The sequence below is a fragment of the Artemia franciscana genome, chromosome 15 (genome assembly GCF_032884065.1).
Source record: "Artemia franciscana chromosome 15, ASM3288406v1, whole genome shotgun sequence".
Taxonomy (NCBI): domain Eukaryota; kingdom Metazoa; phylum Arthropoda; class Branchiopoda; order Anostraca; family Artemiidae; genus Artemia; species Artemia franciscana.
Genome location: NC_088877.1, coordinates 27,179,437 through 27,199,694, shown reverse-complemented (window position 1 = coordinate 27,199,694; position 20,258 = coordinate 27,179,437). Strand labels below are relative to the sequence as shown.

At 36.0% G+C, this 20,258-nt stretch overlaps 1 protein-coding gene across 1 annotated transcript in view; it reads right to left on the bottom strand.

The window, feature by feature from the left end:
* Window positions 1-20,258, bottom strand: part of LOC136036268 (PH and SEC7 domain-containing protein-like) — a 187,358-nt gene that overhangs the window by 95,736 nt on the left and 71,364 nt on the right. The window contains exons 7-8 of the mRNA XM_065718408.1: window positions 16,514-16,744; window positions 14,998-15,699 (exon numbers count right to left, since the gene is read on the bottom strand). Coding sequence (XP_065574480.1) covers window positions 14,998-15,699; window positions 16,514-16,744 — 933 coding nt within the window. The remainder of the gene's footprint in view (window positions 1-14,997; window positions 15,700-16,513; window positions 16,745-20,258) is intronic.

The following is a 20,258-nucleotide window of genomic DNA, read 5'->3' as shown; positions in this document are numbered from 1 at the left end:
TGTTTTTAACTACGTAAAACTTGCGAATATACAACATTCTTCGCTGTCCCATTGTCTGTGCATATAAATAGATTGTCAGGTTTACCGACTGCATATAAATAGATTGTCAGGTTTACCGACTCTTGCACATGCAACATATAATTGTCCATGGGAAAACAATCCGTATTCAGATCTATACCTCATGATTCTAATGATTGCCGTTGAGCTTTGTTGATGGTGATTGCTAATCGACCATTCCCTGTGTCGCCGTCGTCATTTATATATCCCCCTGTGCCCCCCGGCGTCCCCGTTGTAGTTGTGTCCCTGTGTCCCGGTCGTCATTTACATTCCCTGTGTCCCGGTCGTCATTTGTGTCCCGGTGTCCCAGTCTGTAATTTCTCTTTGAGTGTCCCGGTCGTCATTTATATTCCTTGTGTCCCGGTGTCCCGGTCGTCATTTGTGTCCCGGTGTCCCGGTCTGTATATACATTCGTTTTTGAATTGGTCTTTTCTTTAGTTTTTAGTATTTTACCTTTTTTTTTTTTTTTTTTTTTTAGTTATACCTCATGATTCTAATGATTGCCCTTGAGCTTTGTTGATGGTGATTGCTAATCGAACATTCCCTGTGTCCCCGTCGTCATTTTTATATCCCCCTGTGCCCCCCGACGTCCCCGTTGTAGTTGTTTCCCTGTGTCCCGGTCGTCATTTATATTCCCTGTGTCCCGGTCGTCATTTGTGTCCCGGTCTATATATAAATTCGTTTTTGAATTGGTATATGATGAAAAAAAATTTTTGTGTTTTTCCCCTTTTTTTCTTTTTAGTTTTTTTTCTGGTTTTTACTTTTTTTTAGTTTTTTTCCTTTTTTCTTTTTAGTTTTTTCGTAGTTTTAACCTTTTTAGTATTTTTATTTTTATTTTTTTTAGTTTTGTTTTTCTCCTTTATTTTTCAGTTTTTTCCCTTTTTTTTATTTTTCTTTCTTTTTTAGTTTTTTAGTTTTTTTAGTTTTTTAGCTTTTTTAGTTTTTTATTAGTTTTTAGTTTTTTTTTTCTTTTTAGTTTTTTTTATCTAGTCTACCTTTTTTTTAGTTTTTTTAGTTTATTTTTTACTTATGTCCTGGTCGTCATTTATATTCCCTGTGTCCCGGTCGTCATTTGTGTCCCGGTGCTTTGTTGATGGTGATTGCTAATCGAACATTCCTTGTGTCCCGGTCGCTTTCTCTTTGAGTGTCCCGGTCGTCATTTATATTCCCTATGTCCCGGTCGTCATTTGTGTCCCGACGTCCCGGTCTGTAATTTCGTCAGTCGACAAACATGACGTCAGTCGACACACAAACATGACGTCACTCGACACACACACACACACACACACACACACACACACACAGACAACTTATTTTTATATATATAGATTGCATTATTTTTGCTATTACCTCTGAGAAGTCTGTTTCAGTTTTACATTCAAACTCTTCAACCTCATTTCGTTCAATTCCGTTGTCCTGCATGTCCTTACAATATACAAACCCATTGCTCTAAAATTTTCAGCGTAATCTGACTCAAACGGACATAAACGATATATATATATATATATATATATATATATATATATATATATATATATATATATATATATATATATATATATATATATATATATATATATATATATATATATATATATATATATATATAAAAATAAGTTGTCTGTGTGTGGATCTGTGGATGGATCAGGTGACGTCATGTTTGTTCGCATATGACGTCTAACAAACAAATACAATTTTCGCATATGACGTCTAACACTAATACAAAAGAAGAAAAAAACTAAAAAAGGTAAAAACTACAAAAAAAAACTAAAAAGAAAAAAAACTAAAAAAGCTAAAAAACTAAAAAAAACTAAAAAAAGGTAAAAATCTAATAACTAAAAAAAAACTGAAAAAAATAAAAAAAGGCAAAAACTACAAAAAAAATAAAAACTAATAAAAAAACTAAAAAAGCTAAAAAACTAAAAAAAACTAAAAAAAAACTAAAAAAGGTAAAAAACTAAAAAAACTAAAAACTAAAAAAGAAAAAAACTAAAAAAAAGGAAAAAACTGAAAAATAAAAGAGAAAAAGAAAACTAAAAAAATATGAATAAATATATATAAAAATAAGTTGTTTGTGGGTTATGTCTGTCTGTCTGTCTGTCGAGTGACGTCGTGTTTGTCCGCATATGACGTCTGAATTATTTCACACTAATACAAAAGAAGAAAAAAAACTAAAAAAGGTAAAAACTACAAAAAAAACTAAAAAGAAAAAAAACTAAAAAAGCTAAAAAACTAAAAAAAACTAAAAAAAGGTAAAAAACTAAAAACTAAAAAAACTGAAAAAACTAAAAAAAGGCAAAAACTAAAAAAAAACTAAAAACTAATAAAAAAAACTAAAAAAGCTAAAGACTAAAAAAACTAAAAAAAGGTAAAAAACTAAAAACTAAAAAAGAAAAAACTAAAAAAAAGGAAAAAACTGAAAAATAAGAGAAAAAGAAAACTAAAAAAATATTATCTATATATATAAAAATAAGTTGTCTGTGTGTGGATCTGTGGATGGATCAGGTGACGTCATGTTTGTTCGCATATGACGTCTGAATTATTTCACACTAATACAAAAGAAGAAAAAAACTAAAAAAGGTAAAAACTACAAAAAAACTAAAAAGAAAAAAAAAACTAAAAAAGCTAAAAAACTAAAAAAAACTAAAAAAAAGTAAAAATCTAATAACTAAAAAAAACTGAAAAAAATAAAAAAAGGCAAAAACTACAAAAAAAATAAAAACTAATAAAAAAACTAAAAAAGCTAAAAAACTAAAAAAACTAAAAAAAAAACTAAAAAAAGGTAAAAAACTAAAAAAAAACTAAAAACTAAAAAAGAAAAAAACTAAAAAAAAGGAAAAAACTGAAAAATAAAAGAGAAAAAGAAAACTAAAAAAATATGAATAAATATATATATAGATAAGTTGTTTGTGGGTTATGTCTGTCTGTCTGTCTATCGAGTGACGTCGTGTTTGTCCGCATATGACGTCTGAATTATTTCACACTAATACAAAAGAAGAAAAAAAAACTAAAAAAGGTAAAAACTACAAAAAAAACTAAAAAGAAAAAAAAACTAAAAAAGCTAAAAAACTAAAAAAAAACTAAAAAAAGGTAAAAAACTAAAAACTAAAAAAAACTGAAAAAACTAAAAAAAAGGCAAAAACTAAAAAAAAACTAAAAACTAATAAAAAAAACTAAAAAAGCTAAAAAACTAAACAAACTAAAAAAACTAAAAAAAGGTAAAAAACAAAAAAAAACTAAAAACTAAAAAAGAAAAAACTAAAAAAAAGGAAAAAACTGAAAAATAAGAGAAAAAGAAAACTAAAAAAATATTAATAAATATAAAAAATATAAATATAAATATAATATAAATTAGCAATCAACAAAGCACCGAGACACAAATGACGACCGGGACACAGGGAGTATAAATGACGACCAGGACATAAGTAAAAAAAAAAACTAAAAAAACTAAAAAAATGGTAAAAACTACAAAAAAACTAAAAACTAATAAAAAAACTAAAAAATCTAAAAATCTAAATAAACTAAAAAAGAAAAAAAAGAAAAAAGGAAAAAAATAAAGGAGAAAAACAAAACTAAAAAACAAATGTATATACAGACCGGGACACCGGGATACAAATGACGACCGGGACATAGGGAATATAAATGACGACCGGGACACAGGGACACAACTACAATGGGGACGCCGGGGGGCACAGGGGGATATAAATGACGACCGGGACACCGGGACACAAGGAATATAAATGACGCCCGGGACACTCAAAGAGAAATCACAGACTGGAACACCGGGACACAAATGACGACCGGGACACAGGGAATATAAATGACGACCGGGACACAGGGACATAACTACAAAGGGGACGCCGGGGTGCACAGGGGGATATATAAATGACGATGGCGACTCAGGGAATGGTCGATTAGCAATCACCATCAACAAAGCTCAAGGGCAATCATTAGAATCATGAGGTATAGATCTGAATACGGATTGTTTTCACATGGACCATTATATGTTGCATGTTCAAGAGTCGGTAAACCTGACAATCTATTTATATGCACAGACAATGGGACAGCAAAGAATGCTGTATATTCGCAAGTTTTACGTAGTTAAAAACATATATATATATATATATATATATATATATATATATATATATATATCTATATTCACAGGTGGGACATAGGGACACAACTACAATGGCGCGTAACTAATATGGCGCGTAACGACTTACGCGCGCGGGGGGGCTTGGGGGGGGGCGCGAAGCGCCCCCACCAACTAGGTGTTGCGAACCTAGCTGTTGGGGTGGCGCGAAGCGCCACCCCAACAGCTAGTATATATATATATATATATATATATATATATATATATATATATATATATATATATATATATATATATATATATATATATATATATATATATATATATATATATATATATACATATATATATATATATATATATATATATATATATATATATATATATATATATATATATATATATATATATATATATATATACATATATATATATATATATATATATATATATATATATATATATATATATATATATATATATATATATATATATATATATATATATATATATATCATTTCTTCTCTAAGTTTGCCTTTATCAGCATTAGTCATCAATACAAAAATTTTATCCAATAAATTTTCAAATTTATTTTTCAATAAATTTTTGAATAAACATTTCTAAAAACGTAATTTTTTTAGACTAAGGGTGGTATTACTAAGCAAAATCAGGGACGCACCGGGACTTTGCCGGGTTTCCCGCCGAACCAGCACAGGCCTGGTCTAAAGCCTAAATTATGGTTTTCATTTCTGAAGTCTAACTTCTTTTCAAAATAGAAAATGAAATTTTTACTTTAAAAGAGGAGCTAATTTAACCAAAAACATAAAAAAATCCCAGTTGGCGAAAGGTATTATTATGAAAGTCAAAACATAACAATGACTGCAAAACTATAAGCGATCTGCCATTCAGCTTCTATCCTTTAAGCTCCAATCTAAACAACTCCATAAAAACGGGGGAGAGAAATCAAAAAGAAGATATTTGATTCAGAGTTGTACTCTGAAATTCATTTTAGTTTGCAAATAGTCAGATGTAATGCTATAATGTTGCCTATAGAAAGACCATTAAGCTTCATTTTTTTTTTCAGAGCTTCATATGGAAGGGGTCGTCGTACAAACTTCAGAGGGGGCTAATTTGATTGAAAATTGGAAATTCTAGTGCCCTTTTTAAGAGTCAAAAGTGATCGGAGGGCAACTAGCCCCCCCCTCATTTGATTGGAAATTGAAACTTCTAGTTCACTTTTTAAGAGTCAAAAGGGATCAGAGGGCAACTAACGCCCCTCCCATTAATGCCCTTTATTCCCAAATACATCTGATAAAAATTTTGAGATAGCCATTTTGCTGAAAATAGTTCAAACATCAGAAAATAAAAATTCTGGGGTCGAGAAAACCTCCCAGGGCCCGGGGCAGGCGTTGTAAGTTATGTCCTGGGGGCTAAGATGGTTCTTATAGAAGGGAAGTTCGTATAAACTTCAGAAGGGGCTCATTTGATTGGAAATTGAAAGTTCTAGTTCACTTTTAAGAGTCAAAAGAGATCAGAGGACAACTAGCCCCTCCATGTCCTTTTCCCCCAAATACATCCGATAAAAAATTTTAGATAACCATTTTGTTAAAATAGTTCAAAGATCATAGAAAAAAACAGGGTCAACACAACACACTCCTCAAGCCCGGGAACAAGCGTTTTAAGTTAAGCCCTGGGGCATATATGGTTCTTACAGAAAGGGCTCATAAAAACTTCAGAAAGGACTCATCTGATTGGAAACTGAAAGTTCTAGTTCTCTTTTAAGAGCCAAAAGAGATCAGATGGCAACTAGCCCCCACCCCCTACCAAGTTTTTCTTTCCCAAACCCATCCTATAAAAATTTTGAGATAGCCATTCCGTTAAAAATAGTACAAGGATCAGATAATAAAAACTCTGGGGCCAACACAAACATCCAGGCCCCAGGGCCAGGTGTTATAAGTTATGCCCTAGGGACATATATGGTTCTTATAGAAAAGATGCTCGTACAGAGCTCATTTGAGTGGAAATTGAAAGTTCTAGTTCACTTTTAAAGAGTCAAAAGAGACTGAAAGGCAACTACCCCCCCCCCTTCTCTATACCGCTTTTCTCTCCAAACGCTTCCAATAAAAATTTTGAGACAACCATTTTGTAGAAAACAATAGTTCAAAAATCAGCTGGTAAAAACTCCAGAGACGACACAAACCCTTCAAGCCTGGGGGCAAATGTTTTAAGCTCGCCCCAAGGGCATAGGTTTTTATGTAAGGAAGGGTCGTATAAACTTTAGAGGTAGCTATATTTGATTGGAAATGGAAAGGTTCTAGTTACCTTTTTATGAGTCACAAAGGATCTGAGGGTATTTACCCCCCCCCCCACACACACACACACACATAAACACAAACCCTCTTTTCTGCGAATGCATCTGATCACAAATTCGAGATAGCCAGTTTGTTTGAAATAGTCCAACGATCAGATAAGAAAAACTTTGGGGTCAACTCAGCTCCCACCCCGCTTAGAGCCCAGGGGAAGGGTTATAACTCATCCCCTGGGGGCATATAATGTTTTTATGGAAGATGTGGTCGCACAAACCTCCAAAGGAACTCACATGATTATAAATTGAAAGTTTCTATTCTCTTTTCTCCACAAACCCATCCGACAAAAATTTTGAGATAACATTTTATAGAAAAAAAAAACAGGTCAAAAATCAGATCGTAAAGACTCTAGAGATGACGCTAACCCCTAAAGCCTGGGCGCAAATGTTTTAAGCTTGCCCCAAGGGCATAAAAGGTTTTTAGGTAATGGAGGGTCGTGTAAACTTTAGAGGTAGCTATATTTGATTGGAAGTTGAAAGGTCTAGTTACTTTTTTATGAGTCACAAGGGATCTGAGGGTATTTAAACCCACACAAACCCTTTTCCGCGAATGCATCCGAACACAATTTTGAGATAGCCAGTTTGTTTGAAATAGTCCAACGATCAGATAACAAAAACTTTGGGTCAACTGCCCCCCCCCCTTAGAGTCTAGAGGAAGGGTTATAACTTATCCCCTGGGGACATATAAAGTTTTTATGGATGAAGTGGTCGTATAAGCCTCCAAAGGGACTCAAATGATTATAAATTGAAAGTTCCGATTCCCTTTTTAAGAGACAAAGTGATGATATCTGATTGCAACTAGCCCGCTAACACTCTTTTCCCAAAATTCGTCCGATTGAATTTTTTATATAGCCATTTTGTTCAAAATAGACCAAAGATCATATAACAAAGAATCCAGGGATAACATAGCCCACCAAAACCTGGGCGCAGGTGTTGGAAATTATGCCCCGGAGACATGAAGTTTTTACGGAAGAGATGGTAGCATAAACTTTGGAGGGGGCTTATTCGATTGTGAATCAAAATTTCTATTTCCCTTTTCAAGAGTCAAAAGTGATCGGAGGGCAATTACCCCCCCTTTCCAATGTCCCTTTTTACTTAAATGTATCTGATCAAAATTTCGAGATAGACATTTTGTTCAAAAAACTCTCAAGATCAAATAGCAGAAAACTCAGAAGTCAAAACATCCCCCTAGGGCCTGGGGGAAGCGTTGCAAGTTATGCCCCGGGGGCAGATTTGGCTTATTTGATTGGAAATTGAAATTTCTATTTACCTTTTTAAGAGTGATCAAAGTGATTGGCGGGCAAATACCCCCCCCCCCTTCTCTTTTCCCCCAATGCATCCGACCAAACTTTTGAGGTAGCCATTTCGTTTGAAAAATTCCAACGATTAGGGGGGGGGCTAAATACCCCCCCCCCAAAAAAAGTTCTAGATTCCATTTTAAGAGTCAAAAGTAATCTGATGGCAACTAGTATCCCCCCAAAGAGCCCCAAGGCCATAAGGCTCCAATTCTTTTTCTCCAGAGGCACTTCATAAACAAGGAGTGGTGTTATAAACTTTGGATGGGGCTCATTCAATTGGAAATAATAATTTCTAGAGCCCTTTTTAGAGTCAAACGTCACTGAAGGACATGAAGCCACCCTTTCCTCGCCCACTTTTCCCCAAACGCACTAATTAAAAATTTTGAGATATCCATCATATCCGAATTAGTCAAGAGGTGAATTAATTAAATTAATCACTCCTCGGGGGTTTGCAAAATTTTAAAATACCCCCTGGGCAAGGGCTGTAAGTTAGATAAGCTGTCCATATATAAGGTTTCCATTGAATGGCTCATCGCATAGACTTCAGAAAAGTCTCATTCTATTTAAATTGAAAGTTCTAGCTCAATTTTTAAAAGTATTCAGACTGTAGGCACCCGCCGTACGCCTTTTTTCCTAAATACTTTCGATAAAAATTTGAAGTTAGCCATTTTGTTTAAAATCGACCAAATATCAAATAGCTATGGTTAAAGGTTTGAACCCCCCCCCCAGCCCTGGGATCCTCATCCTGGGGGGAAGGGCCGTAAGTTATAATAGTAGCCCGTCGTGAATATATAATATATAAAATATATTCAAAATATTCAAAGACCAAATAAATATGTTTCCGGAGTTGAGCCCCCTCAGACCTCCTAGCCCCGGGCAAAAGGCTCTGAGTTACAGAACTTACTTATTGTTACTTCGATACTTTGTTTATATTGGGCACTTGAACTTCTGATTACTAATCCATTGGACCCCCTCCGAAGTTTATACGATAACCCTTTCTATATATACCTTATATGCCTCCAGGGCATAACTAACAACCCTTACCCTAAGGGGTCTGAGGGGTTGTCATCATCAAAGACATAATTTCCAGACCTTTCAATCATCAATTACGGTGAACAAAATGGCTAACTCAAAATTTTGATTTGATGTGCATGGGGAAATGGTGGGCGTGGGAGAGGAGTTAGTTGCCTTCCAATCTTTTTCAACTATTAGGCACTAGCCCTTTCAATTTTCAGTCGAATCAGCCTTTTTCGAAGCTTCTACGACAACAAATAGCCATCTCAAAAGTTCTATCAGATGCTTTTCGGGAAAAGACGACGTTTGGGTAGGGGATTATCCATCGTCACATCACTCTGGAACTCAAAAAGGCCACTAAACTTCTGATAAGCAATCCAATGAGCCCCCTCGGAAGCTTATATGATCATCATTTCTATACAACCTTTTATGCCCCAGGGCATAATTTACAACCCTTGCCCTGAGAGCTCTGGAGTGGTTGTCATCCTCAAAGACTTAATTCCGGGCCATTTAACTATGTTGAACAAAATGGCTATCTCAAAATGTTGATTGGATGTGTTTGGGGAAATGGAAATGGAAGGGGTGTTATTTGTTTTCCGATCACTTTTGACTATTAAAAAGGGCACTAGCCCTTCCGATTTCAAATCAAACGAACCCTTTTCAAAGTTTGTATGGAAACTCCTGCGATACGAAGTGCCCTTCCCTAAAACCAAAAAAAAAAATAAAATAATAAATAACACATTGTGCCCACATCGTTCTTTACTTAGGCAATACTAATGCGCTGCCTTTGATTTTAACATGCATTTGTATCTGCTGATCATAAGTTTAATATGGCCTTTACTTTTCTTTGAAAAATTTCTTTTTCGGAAAGTTTTTTTTATTAATCACACTAAAAGGTAAGGTAAACAGTACAACACTAGTAGTCGTTAACGGCGGTACTGATCTCCCTTTCATGGTCCTTCAGCCAGGAAGCGCAATGAAGGGTTGGGGGCCAGATATTCTGTACTGTTGCAAACCATTTTTGTTTACCTTCCCCAGATTTCCCAGGTACCCATTTAGAGCTGGGGCGACTCTGGCTGAGCTTAAGGAGTCACGCAACTGACCCCCGTTCCAAACAAAACAACCAGCGACACAAGGAATCGAACCCCTGTTCTCGCAGACATAGTATTTCAGGCTTAGCTTGCTAACCACTGGGCTAGGACAACTTAGTCACACCAAAAGGCGACGCCTTCTACCATTTTATGCCACAGAGCTTGAATTTTTGCCCAGAGAGGGTAAAGATTCCAAGGAATGTCAATTCTAATGGAGCCACCCAATTTCCGATGGTCTAAAACCTTATGCAGAAATTTCCTTCCCCATCTTGAAAAACGGCTCTAAATAATGATTAAAAAACATACCTTTCTTGTCAAAGAGCGTATGTTAGTAAAGAGCAAACTTGAAACTCAAAACGAGCAAATATTATTGCTTCGCAGATTACACAATTCTACAGGTTGTCTTAATTCAACAGATTTTCGTAATTCTCATTTTACAGATTGTAAAATACCACAATTCCGTTTAGTTAAGCTAGTTTTGTAGATATATCTTGCACAATCTGCAAACCGATACTATTTGCTCTTTTAAAGTTCAACTTCGTTCTTCACTTCCGTAAGAAAAGCGTTATATTTTTCAGTCAGACTTTGCAGCCGTTTTTGGAGATAGCCTTCTGTTTAGGTTTCAGATCTTAACAAATCGATTAGCTATCTTAGAATTTGCATTCCGGAGCATTCTTAGTGAAGATTGATGTTTTGTGGCACAAAATGGCAGAAAACAGCACTTTGCTTTGGTTTCTAAAAGTAAGAGCCTCAAAACATTACATTTAGGGTTTTAAAACATGGAAAACTGATTGGATAGCTGAATTCCATTCTCAATTAATTTTTCAGTTCTTGACCTCTTTGGGCAAAAATTGACGGTTGTTATTACAGAATGGTAGAAAAGACCATGTTGCTGTACCATGATCTTTTTTGTTATTAAAAAAGGGCACTATTCTTTCAATAAGCCCCCTCAAAAAATTCTATGACCACCTGTTTGATACGACCACTACAAAAAAAAAAAAAAAAAAAAAAAAAAAAAAAAAAAAAAAAAAAAAAAAAAAAAAAAAAAAAAAAAAAAAAAAAAAAACAGATCAAGTTGATACATTGATTCTTCGTTGACTAGAATTGTAGTTTAGCGTATTTATGTTTGTTTTGATGTTTTACGACTTTTGAGACAAAGGAGGATTCACGCAATCCTAGAGACAAAATTTCGATGCAATAGACAAAATACGCTCGCTTTTTTATTCCCTTCTCCTCTCAAACAAGTTCTGATACACCCCTCCACCAACCAAAGGGAAGGGTCAAATCCATGTATAAGTCATATATCTCACTTTAATAGAAGCAGCCGAAGAAATAAGATACAAATAACTAGTAAATTTAACTTTTGTCCCAAGTTTTGTACATCCCCAAGAAAACGATATAATTTTCCATAAGCAAACCACATTTACCCATTATTTGAAAAAAGAAGGAAACAAATTTACTAAGGGATTACCAAAGTAATCAATATAAAATGGAACAATTGAGCTGGAAGATACCAAGCTGTTGCCGAAAGGGAAAAACGAGCCCATCTGTAGTATGAGGTGATTTAAACAATATGAGAAGCTGTGTCGTAGAACGAAAATACTCCAGAAAAAAAGAGAACGAGAAGGAAATAGAGTCTCTCTTTGATTTATACAATAAACTTCCTAACTCAATATGAAGAATACGTAAAAAAAAAAAAAATAATAATAAATAGAAAAATTCTGGAGACTCATTTTTTTATTATATTGCACATCCTACTGACTACTAGCCACATGCTATTATTGGGACTGATTGCTGACTAACAATGCTTATAAAAATAAACAAAACGAATACATGACTTGTTAGACTATGCTTTTAAAGTGGGTGCAGACATAATAGAAAGAAACATCATAGATATTTCTCAGGGGCTGCTATAAAATTTCTGAAAAGACGTGAAAAGAAACAAGAGCTAAGAGCTCATATGGCACTTGTGACTAAGTCGGAAGAGCCAAGAGCTCATATGTTATGAGCTCTAGCAAAATTCTAAGAATCAATAGATTGCTTTAAAAGAAAAATCAGAGGCTTAATGCCGGTCAGGATTTAAAATAAGAGCTCTGAGTCACGAGGTCCTTCTAAATATCAAAATTTATTAAGATCCGATCACCCCCTCGTAAGTAAAAATACTTCAATTTTTCTAATTTTGCCTCTCCCTTCAGTCCACCAGAAGGTCGAATCGGGGAAAACGACTTTATCAAGTCAATTTGTGCAGCTCCCTGACAGGCCTACCAATTTTCATCGTCCGAGCACGTTCAGAAGCACCAAACTCACCAAAGCACTGAACCCCACCCCCTAACTCCTCGAAAGAGAGAGGATCCAGTCCGGTTGCGTCAATCACGTATCTACGACATTCACTTATTCTACCCACCAAGTTTCATCCCGATCTCTCCACTCGAAGCGCTTTCCAAGATTTCCGGTTTCCCTCTCCAACTCCCCTCAATGTAAACAGATCTGGTCGGTATTTGAAATAAGAACCCTGAGACATGAGTTCCTTCTAAATATCAAATTTCATTAAGATCCTGTCGCCCGTGCTTAAGTTATAAATACCATAATTTTTCAGATTTTTCCAAATTAACAACCCCCAGCTCCCCCAAAGAGAACGGAACCGTTTCAATTATGTCAATCACGTATCTATAACTTGTGCTTATTCTTCCCATCAAGTTTCATCCCCATCTCTCCACTCTAAACGTTTTCCAAGATTTCCGGTTTCCAAGATTTCTGTTTAGCCCCTCCAACTCTCTATGTCCCCAGATCAGATTCAAATTGAAAATGGAGCATCTGAGACATAAGATTCTTCAATATATCAAGTTTCATTAAGATCCGATCACCCGTTTGTGAGATACCTCGATTTACACGTTTTCCAAGAATTCCGATTTCCCCCTCCAACTTCCCCCAATGTCACCGGTTCTGGTCGGCATTTAAAATGAGAGTTTTAAGCATAAGATCCTTCTAAATATCAAATTTTGTTAATATCTGATTTCGTCTTAACAGGTTGACTCTAATTCGCCATTGTGGAGTGACATGCATGAGAGGTGTAGCATAAGTGGAAGACAGTAACAACCGGCAATCAAAGGGGTAAAATTAACCTTACACTTGATGCCCATTTAATTGGACAATCTGTCTTGGCTTTTTCTACAATTGGCCATGACTTGACTTTTCCCACAAATATTCCCTATTCAATTCAATTTAAGCGATCGCAAGTTACAAATACCTCATTTTTCGAATTTTTCCGAATTACTCCCCCCCCCCAACTCCACCAAAGAGAGTGGATCCGATCCGGTTATGTCAGTCACGTATCTTGGCCTTGTTCTTATTCTTCCCACCAAGTTTCATTCTGATCTCTCCGCTTTAAGCGTTTTCCAAGATCTCCGGTCCCCCCACCACTCAATGACACTGGCTCCAGTTGGGATTTAAAATAGGATATCTGAGTTACGAGGTCCTTCTAAATATGAGATTTCATTAAGAACTGATCGCTCCTTCGTAAGTTAAAAATACCTCATTTTTCTAATTTTTCAGAATTAACCCTCCACTCCCCCAAAGAGAGCGGATCCGATCCGGTTATGTCAATCACGTATCTAGGACTTGTGCTTATTTTTCCCACCAAGTTTCATCCTGACCCCTCCACTCTAAGCGTTTTCCAAGATTTTAGGCCCCCCCTCCCAACTCCCCCAATGTCACTGAATCTGGTCGGGATTTAAAATAAGAGCTCTGAGACACGACATCCTTCCAAACATCAAATTTCATTAACATCCGATCACCCATTCGTAAGTTAAAAATACCTCATTTTTTCTAATTTTCCCGATTTACCGTCCCCCCCCCCAGACGATCGAATCGGGGAAACGACAATTTCTAATTTTATCTGGTCTGGTTCCTGATACGTCTGCCAAATTTCATCGTCCTAGCTTACCTGGAAGTGCCTAAACTAGCAAGATCAGGACAGACAGACAGAGCGACCAACTGACAGAATTTGCGAGCGCTATATGTCACCTGGTAGATACCAAGTGCCATAAAAAAGGCTGGGAGGTTTCATCTGCATGTAGCCACTAAGAGTCTGCTTCAAGCATAAGGTTCCAAAAGACAGAAAAGTAAAAAAGAATACAAAAAAGCCTTTTCAAAAAAGGAAATGAAAATGCTAATAATAAAGAAGAGGCATTTACAAACCCAAAGACTATCTCTCTAGGAAAAAAAAATCAAACACTTACTAAGATTTTAAAGTATTAACAACAAGATTTACTAAGATTTTATACAGTTAATATAGTCAGACATTGTTATTATGAAACAAAACACATGTTGACTTACTCAAAATACTTCTGATAGTGAATGCAAAGAGGCATATGATAGCCCAGAAGAATGTCAAAAATCTATTACATTGTGTGCAAAATGAGAGCGAAGATACTTAAACTAGACGAAAAACCAATAGCCAGCAAATAATGTCTAATGTTGAAAACCAGCTTCTGTTTGAATCAAAAACTAAGAAACACTTTACTATGTGCTTCTAACAACAAAACGTACAGGCGTGGAATCCAAGCAATCTTTCTTTAACGCTGGGTTGTTTAAAATAATTGTCTGTGCAAGATTAGTGCCCCAAAAATATGGTAGTCTGTGCTTCCTTTGAAGCTACTTTAAGCACAACTGGTCCCCTACAACAACTATGAGCAACTTCAAAATCAACTTTATAATTTTTTCAGAAGGCAGGGAACCACTAATTTTACGCAAATCATAAAAAAAAAATGAAAAAAAGTAAGAAAAGTCTAAGGACGTAAGAAAGTGCTCAAACACACATTTTAAAGCAACAATGTGTGATTTTGACAGTAGTAAAAGAAAAAAAAACAAATTTGACAATGAAATTATCGAAATATCAAACTGTATGTGGTATTTAGAATATATTTTTTCAACGCGAGACCTCTAGAGAGGAGTGGTTCACCCTCTTGGCTTACATCCATATATATCGCCTTCATAATGCCATTTTCCTTTTTCGAAAAAGTCAGACATCAAGCCAAAATTGTTTGTAAGTAAAGTTCTTTATGGTCGGGTACTTACTTTTTACTAAGATGCCTTGCAATATCAGATTTGTGGAAACCGTCTAACATAAAAAGTCGTTTGGCAAGTCGGCCAGCTGCTGGTACATCTACTGCTTTGGGGCTATAATGGTAGCTCAGACTTTCCAAATCACTTTCTTCTTCGGATAGGGTCGGTGAACTAGCCTTCCTTGTTTCAGTTCCAAGAGTTGCACAATTCGAAATACCCTCTTCACTCACTTCATGCTCACCTACGGCGAGATCACTGTAACTTTGTGCTTGAACTTCACTCAGTTCTGACACAGATTCAACACTATTTGAGCTCACACTATGCGTTTTTGGGCTAAGGCGAAATAATTTCTCAAAGAATGACTGTTTCCTAGTTGCACTACACTCTGAGGCATTACTGACTAGATTTATCTTATCACTAGAGGCGCTTATATCACTCTGCTGACTGTCGCTACTCTTTAGTAAAGGTCGCTCAAGTTCAACGTATTTGAGAGAGCGGGTGTCATATTCAGATATGGGCGATACACTATCAGGTATTGAAGTTTGATCAAAACTTGTTTTGGCACTGTCTCCAGTCGTTGGAGCATTGTATGTCCATACAATGCGGTCGTTATCATGGTCGGTCGAATTTTTGGTTTCTAGAAGTGTCTGAAGAGAGGATGCTGTGTTTTCTTCTCCGGATGACCGGCGATCACTTGGCAATGTATCTTCGGACCTTAAAACAAAGAGATAAAACAATTGATTTTAGACAGACACGCCAAAGATATCGTTCTATGAACGGTGTTGCATTCCATGTGCGTCAAAATACATGATTGTTAACAAGGACCGAAAAGTACTAACAACCAAAATGACAATAGTTAAAATGTGACGTAAATTGATTCAGTTCATAAAATAATCAACACTGAAAATTACTGAAAAACATCCATCGCTAGTTTTGGTTTTAAAATATCAAAAATATACCTGATTACATTCTGAAGTCTGGAAAGATAAGTGTCTATTTAGTTTTATAAATAAAGCTCCTTAACTCGAGGAAAAAAATAAATAGAACAGAAGATGGGAATTTAAAAGAATTTAGAAAAAACAAGAAACACGCGGAACTATGCCAAAAAACAAACAAAAAGTGGACATTTACATTGGTGTGTGAATGGCCATATTGAATTTGAGCACTTGTTTAGCCATATGGTTCTTAAGGCGTTTGACCTACCTCGACTAAGTTTATTAATTTAATCCTTAGCAATTAGGGTCATTATACCTATTCGTATATATTCACCTGATCTTTCCTCAAAATATTTATTTATCTTCTGTTACACTCATTTCTCTTCCAACCTGGAAATTTTTTCTTAAAATTAAGATTTTCTTCAAGAATTATTTTTTAAATTCTATTACGTTTTACAATGTTTTTTACATCGACCAGAGGCTTGTTCCAAACGTAAAATGGTAGTGGGTAACAATTTCCAATAAACAACGCCACCGACTAATGTCCTGTAGAATAAACACGTAAAGTAAGTAATTGAAGCAAATGTAAGTACCTAGAATGTCTGAGATTGGGGTAGACAAATGCCTGTGAATCGCTTGAATCATCAGGCGTGATGGGCGTGCGAGGTATCTCATTCTTTCTCAAGGGTGGTAATTCTGGACTTGAAGGCAATGATACTTCATCCTTTTTCTTCTGTTTAGCAGACGGCGATATGATTTCTGGGCTAGGAGCAGTTTTAGATACGTTCAAAATGACATCTCCAGTCATCATGTAAGCTTCAAACCTAAACATAGAGGAGATAATTTAGGAAAGGTTTTAGGTTGCATAAGAAGACGAGTATTTGTAAATGTCAAGCAAATTAGTATCTTTTCGCTATTGCCAAAAAGCTTCATAGTCCGGAACCTGGGGGATCTTTTTATTCTTATTGTTATTTGTTATTAAAAGCTGTCAGTATTATTTTCGTGATCAAGCACCTCTATCTATACTAGCCAGCACGTACAAAATAATGGAAGAGACTTGTACATTCATTTAATGGGGAAAGTGACTGATATGGCAATATTTATAACGTTCGATCATTCTGTATGTCATTTCGATGCTACCATTTACACAAAAGTCATTAGAGAAATGTTACAAAAACAAGAAGGAAAGCACTCAAAAGGAAAAAAAGAAAAATTACATAAAACATGTTTCTAGTCTAATATTAAAAAAAATTCTTTAAAGTAAAAATTAAAAAACATCATTCATTCTCTTTACAATATTGTCAATGTAATATATAATTGGCAATATAAAATATTCAATTAGGGGAGCAAGATCCCAAGAGCTCGTATCTACTAGTCAGCAGTTATTCTATTGGTGGGATGACAATAAGCTTAGTGGTGTATATTGTACATCTATAGCACCAGTAATGCTTGCCAAATGTGGACTGCTGAATCCTAATATAAAATAATTTTGTTATAAACAAAAAACTTGCGCATTATTTTAGACAGATTTACTTCTTGACAACCATTAAAATTTGCAACGCAGAATCTACCATCACGCAACCTATGATGGCAGACATGTTTGCATATGTCATGTATATAGATCTTTTGGTCCAAACATGGCATTTTTTGGATACCAAAACTCTATAGATTACGATTATTTAAGTTTATTACCCTTCAACGTGGTTGTGTTGCGGAGCGAAGCCGCTGCTTTTTTGTGCCACAGAGACGAAAATCGAACGTTTTTGGAATTGCGGTCATGAAAAGTAGAAAAAAGCTTACTCAGGAGATTGCAAAAAATTTTGAAGTGAATTTTGAATTTTAGAAAAGAAAAGATACAAAACTGTTCTCCTTCAAAAAAAAAAATCTTAGGAATTGTTTAATGTCAGGCTTGTGTAGAACATACAATTATCTATTCAAAATCACCACACCAATCTTCTGTTTTTATGGAACTTGGTATTAACCAAGTGCCATATAGCGATCGCAAATTCTGTCGGTCTGTCGGTCCCGCTTTTGCTACTTTAGGCACTTCCAGGTAAGCTAGGACTATGAAATTTGGCAGGCGTATCAGGGACCGGACCAGATTAAATTAGAAATAGTTTTTTTCCCGATTTGACCATCTGGGAGGAGTCAATTCGGAAAAAATAGAAAAAATGAAGTATTTTTAACTTACGGACGGGTGATGGGATCTTAATGAAGTTTGAAGTTTGGAAGGATGTTGTGTCTCAGAGCGGTTATTTTAAATCCCGACCGGAGCTGGTGTCATTGGGGGGGTTGGGAGGGGGAAACCTAAAATCTTGGAAAACACTTAGAGTGTTTTCCGGGATGAAACTTGGTGGGAAAAATAAGCACAAGTCCTAGATACATGATTGAAATAACCGGAACGGATCCACTCTCTTTGGGGTAGTTGGGGGGGGGGGGTTAATTGTGAAAAATTAGAAAAAATGTGGTATTTTTAACTTAAGAACGGGTGATTGGATCTCAATGAAACTTGATATTTAGAAAGATATCGTTTTTCAGAGCACTTATTTTAAATCCCGAACAGATCTGGTGACATTGGGGGGGGGGGGGGGTTGGGAGGGGGAGACCTAAAACTTATAAAACACTTTGAGTGGAGGGATCGGGATGAAACTTGGTGGGAAAAATAAACATAAGTCCTAGATAAATGATTGTAACAGGAACGGATCCGCTCTCTTTGGGATAGTTGGGGGGGGGGTTAATTGTGAAAAATTAGAAAAAATGCGGTATTTTTAACTTAAGAACGGGTGATTAGATCTCAATGAAACTTGATATTTAGAAAGATATCGTTTTTCAGAGCTCTTATTTTAAATCCCGAACAGATCTGGTGGCATTGGGGGGGATTTGGGGGGGGGGGGACCTAAAACTTATAAAACACTTTGAGAGGAGGGATCTGGATGAAACTTGGTGAGAAAAATAAACACAAGTCCTAGATAAATGATTGACATAACAGGAACGGATCCGCTCTCTTTGGGATAGTTGGGGGGGGGGGGGGGTAATTCTGAAAAATTAGAAAAAAATGAGGTATTTTTAACTTACGAACGGGTAATCGGATCTCAATGAAATTTGATATTTAGAAAGATATCGTGTCTCAGAGCTCTTATTTTAAATCCCGACCGGATCTGGTGACATTGGGGGGAGTTGGGAGGGGGAAACCTAAAACTTGGAAAACACTTAGAGTGGAGAGATCGGGATGAAACTTGGTGGGAAAAATAAGCACAAGTCCTAGATACATAATTGACATAACCGGAACGGATCCGCTCTCTTTGTGGTAGATGGGGGGGGTTAATTCTGAAAAATTAGAAAAAATGAGGTATTTTTAACTTACGAACGGGTGATCGGATCTCAATGAAATTTGATATTTAGAAGGATATCGTGTCTCAAAGCTCTTATTTTAAATCCCGACCAGATCTGGTGACATTGGGGGAGTTTGGGGTGGTGGAACCTAAAATCATGGAAAACGCTTAGATTGGAGGGATCGGGATGAAACTTGGTGGGAAAAATAAGCAGAAGTCTTAGATATGTGATTTAAATAATTGGAACGGATCCGCTCTATTAGGGGGGGGGGGGGGTAATTCTGAAATATTAGAAAAAATGACGTATTTTTAACTTACGAAGGAGTGATCGGATCTTCATGAAACTTCATATTTAGAAGGACCTCGTGACTCAGATCTTTTATGTTAAATCTCAACCGGATCAAGCGTAATTGGGGGGGGGGGCAGTTGGGGGGACCGGAAATCTTAGAAAATACTTAAAGCGGTGAGATCAGGATGAAACTGGATGGGAAGAATAAAAACCTGTCTAAGATACGTGACTGACATAAACGGACCGGATCTGCTCTCTTTGGTGGAGTTAGGGGGGGGGGGGTAATTTGAAAATTGAGGTATTTGTTACTTACGAAAGGGTGACCAGATCTTAATGAAATTTGATATTTAGAAGGATCTTGCGCTTTAAAGCTCTAATTTTAAATTCCGAACAGATCCTGTGACATTGGGGGGAGTTGGAGGGGGAAACCAGAATTCTTGGAAAACGTGAAAATTGGGGTATTTTTATCTTACGAATAGGTGATCGGATCTTAATGAAATTTGATATTTAGAAGGATTTCATGTCTCAGAGCTCTTATTTCAAATCCCAACCAGATCTTTTGAAATTGGGGGAGTTGGGGGGGGGGAAATCTTGGAAAACGCTTGGAGTGGAGGAAACGAGAAGAAGCTTGGTGGATAGAATAAGCAAATGACCTTAATACGTAATTGACGGAACCGTATTGGATTCGCTCTCTTTGGGGGAGTTGGGGGGAGGGGT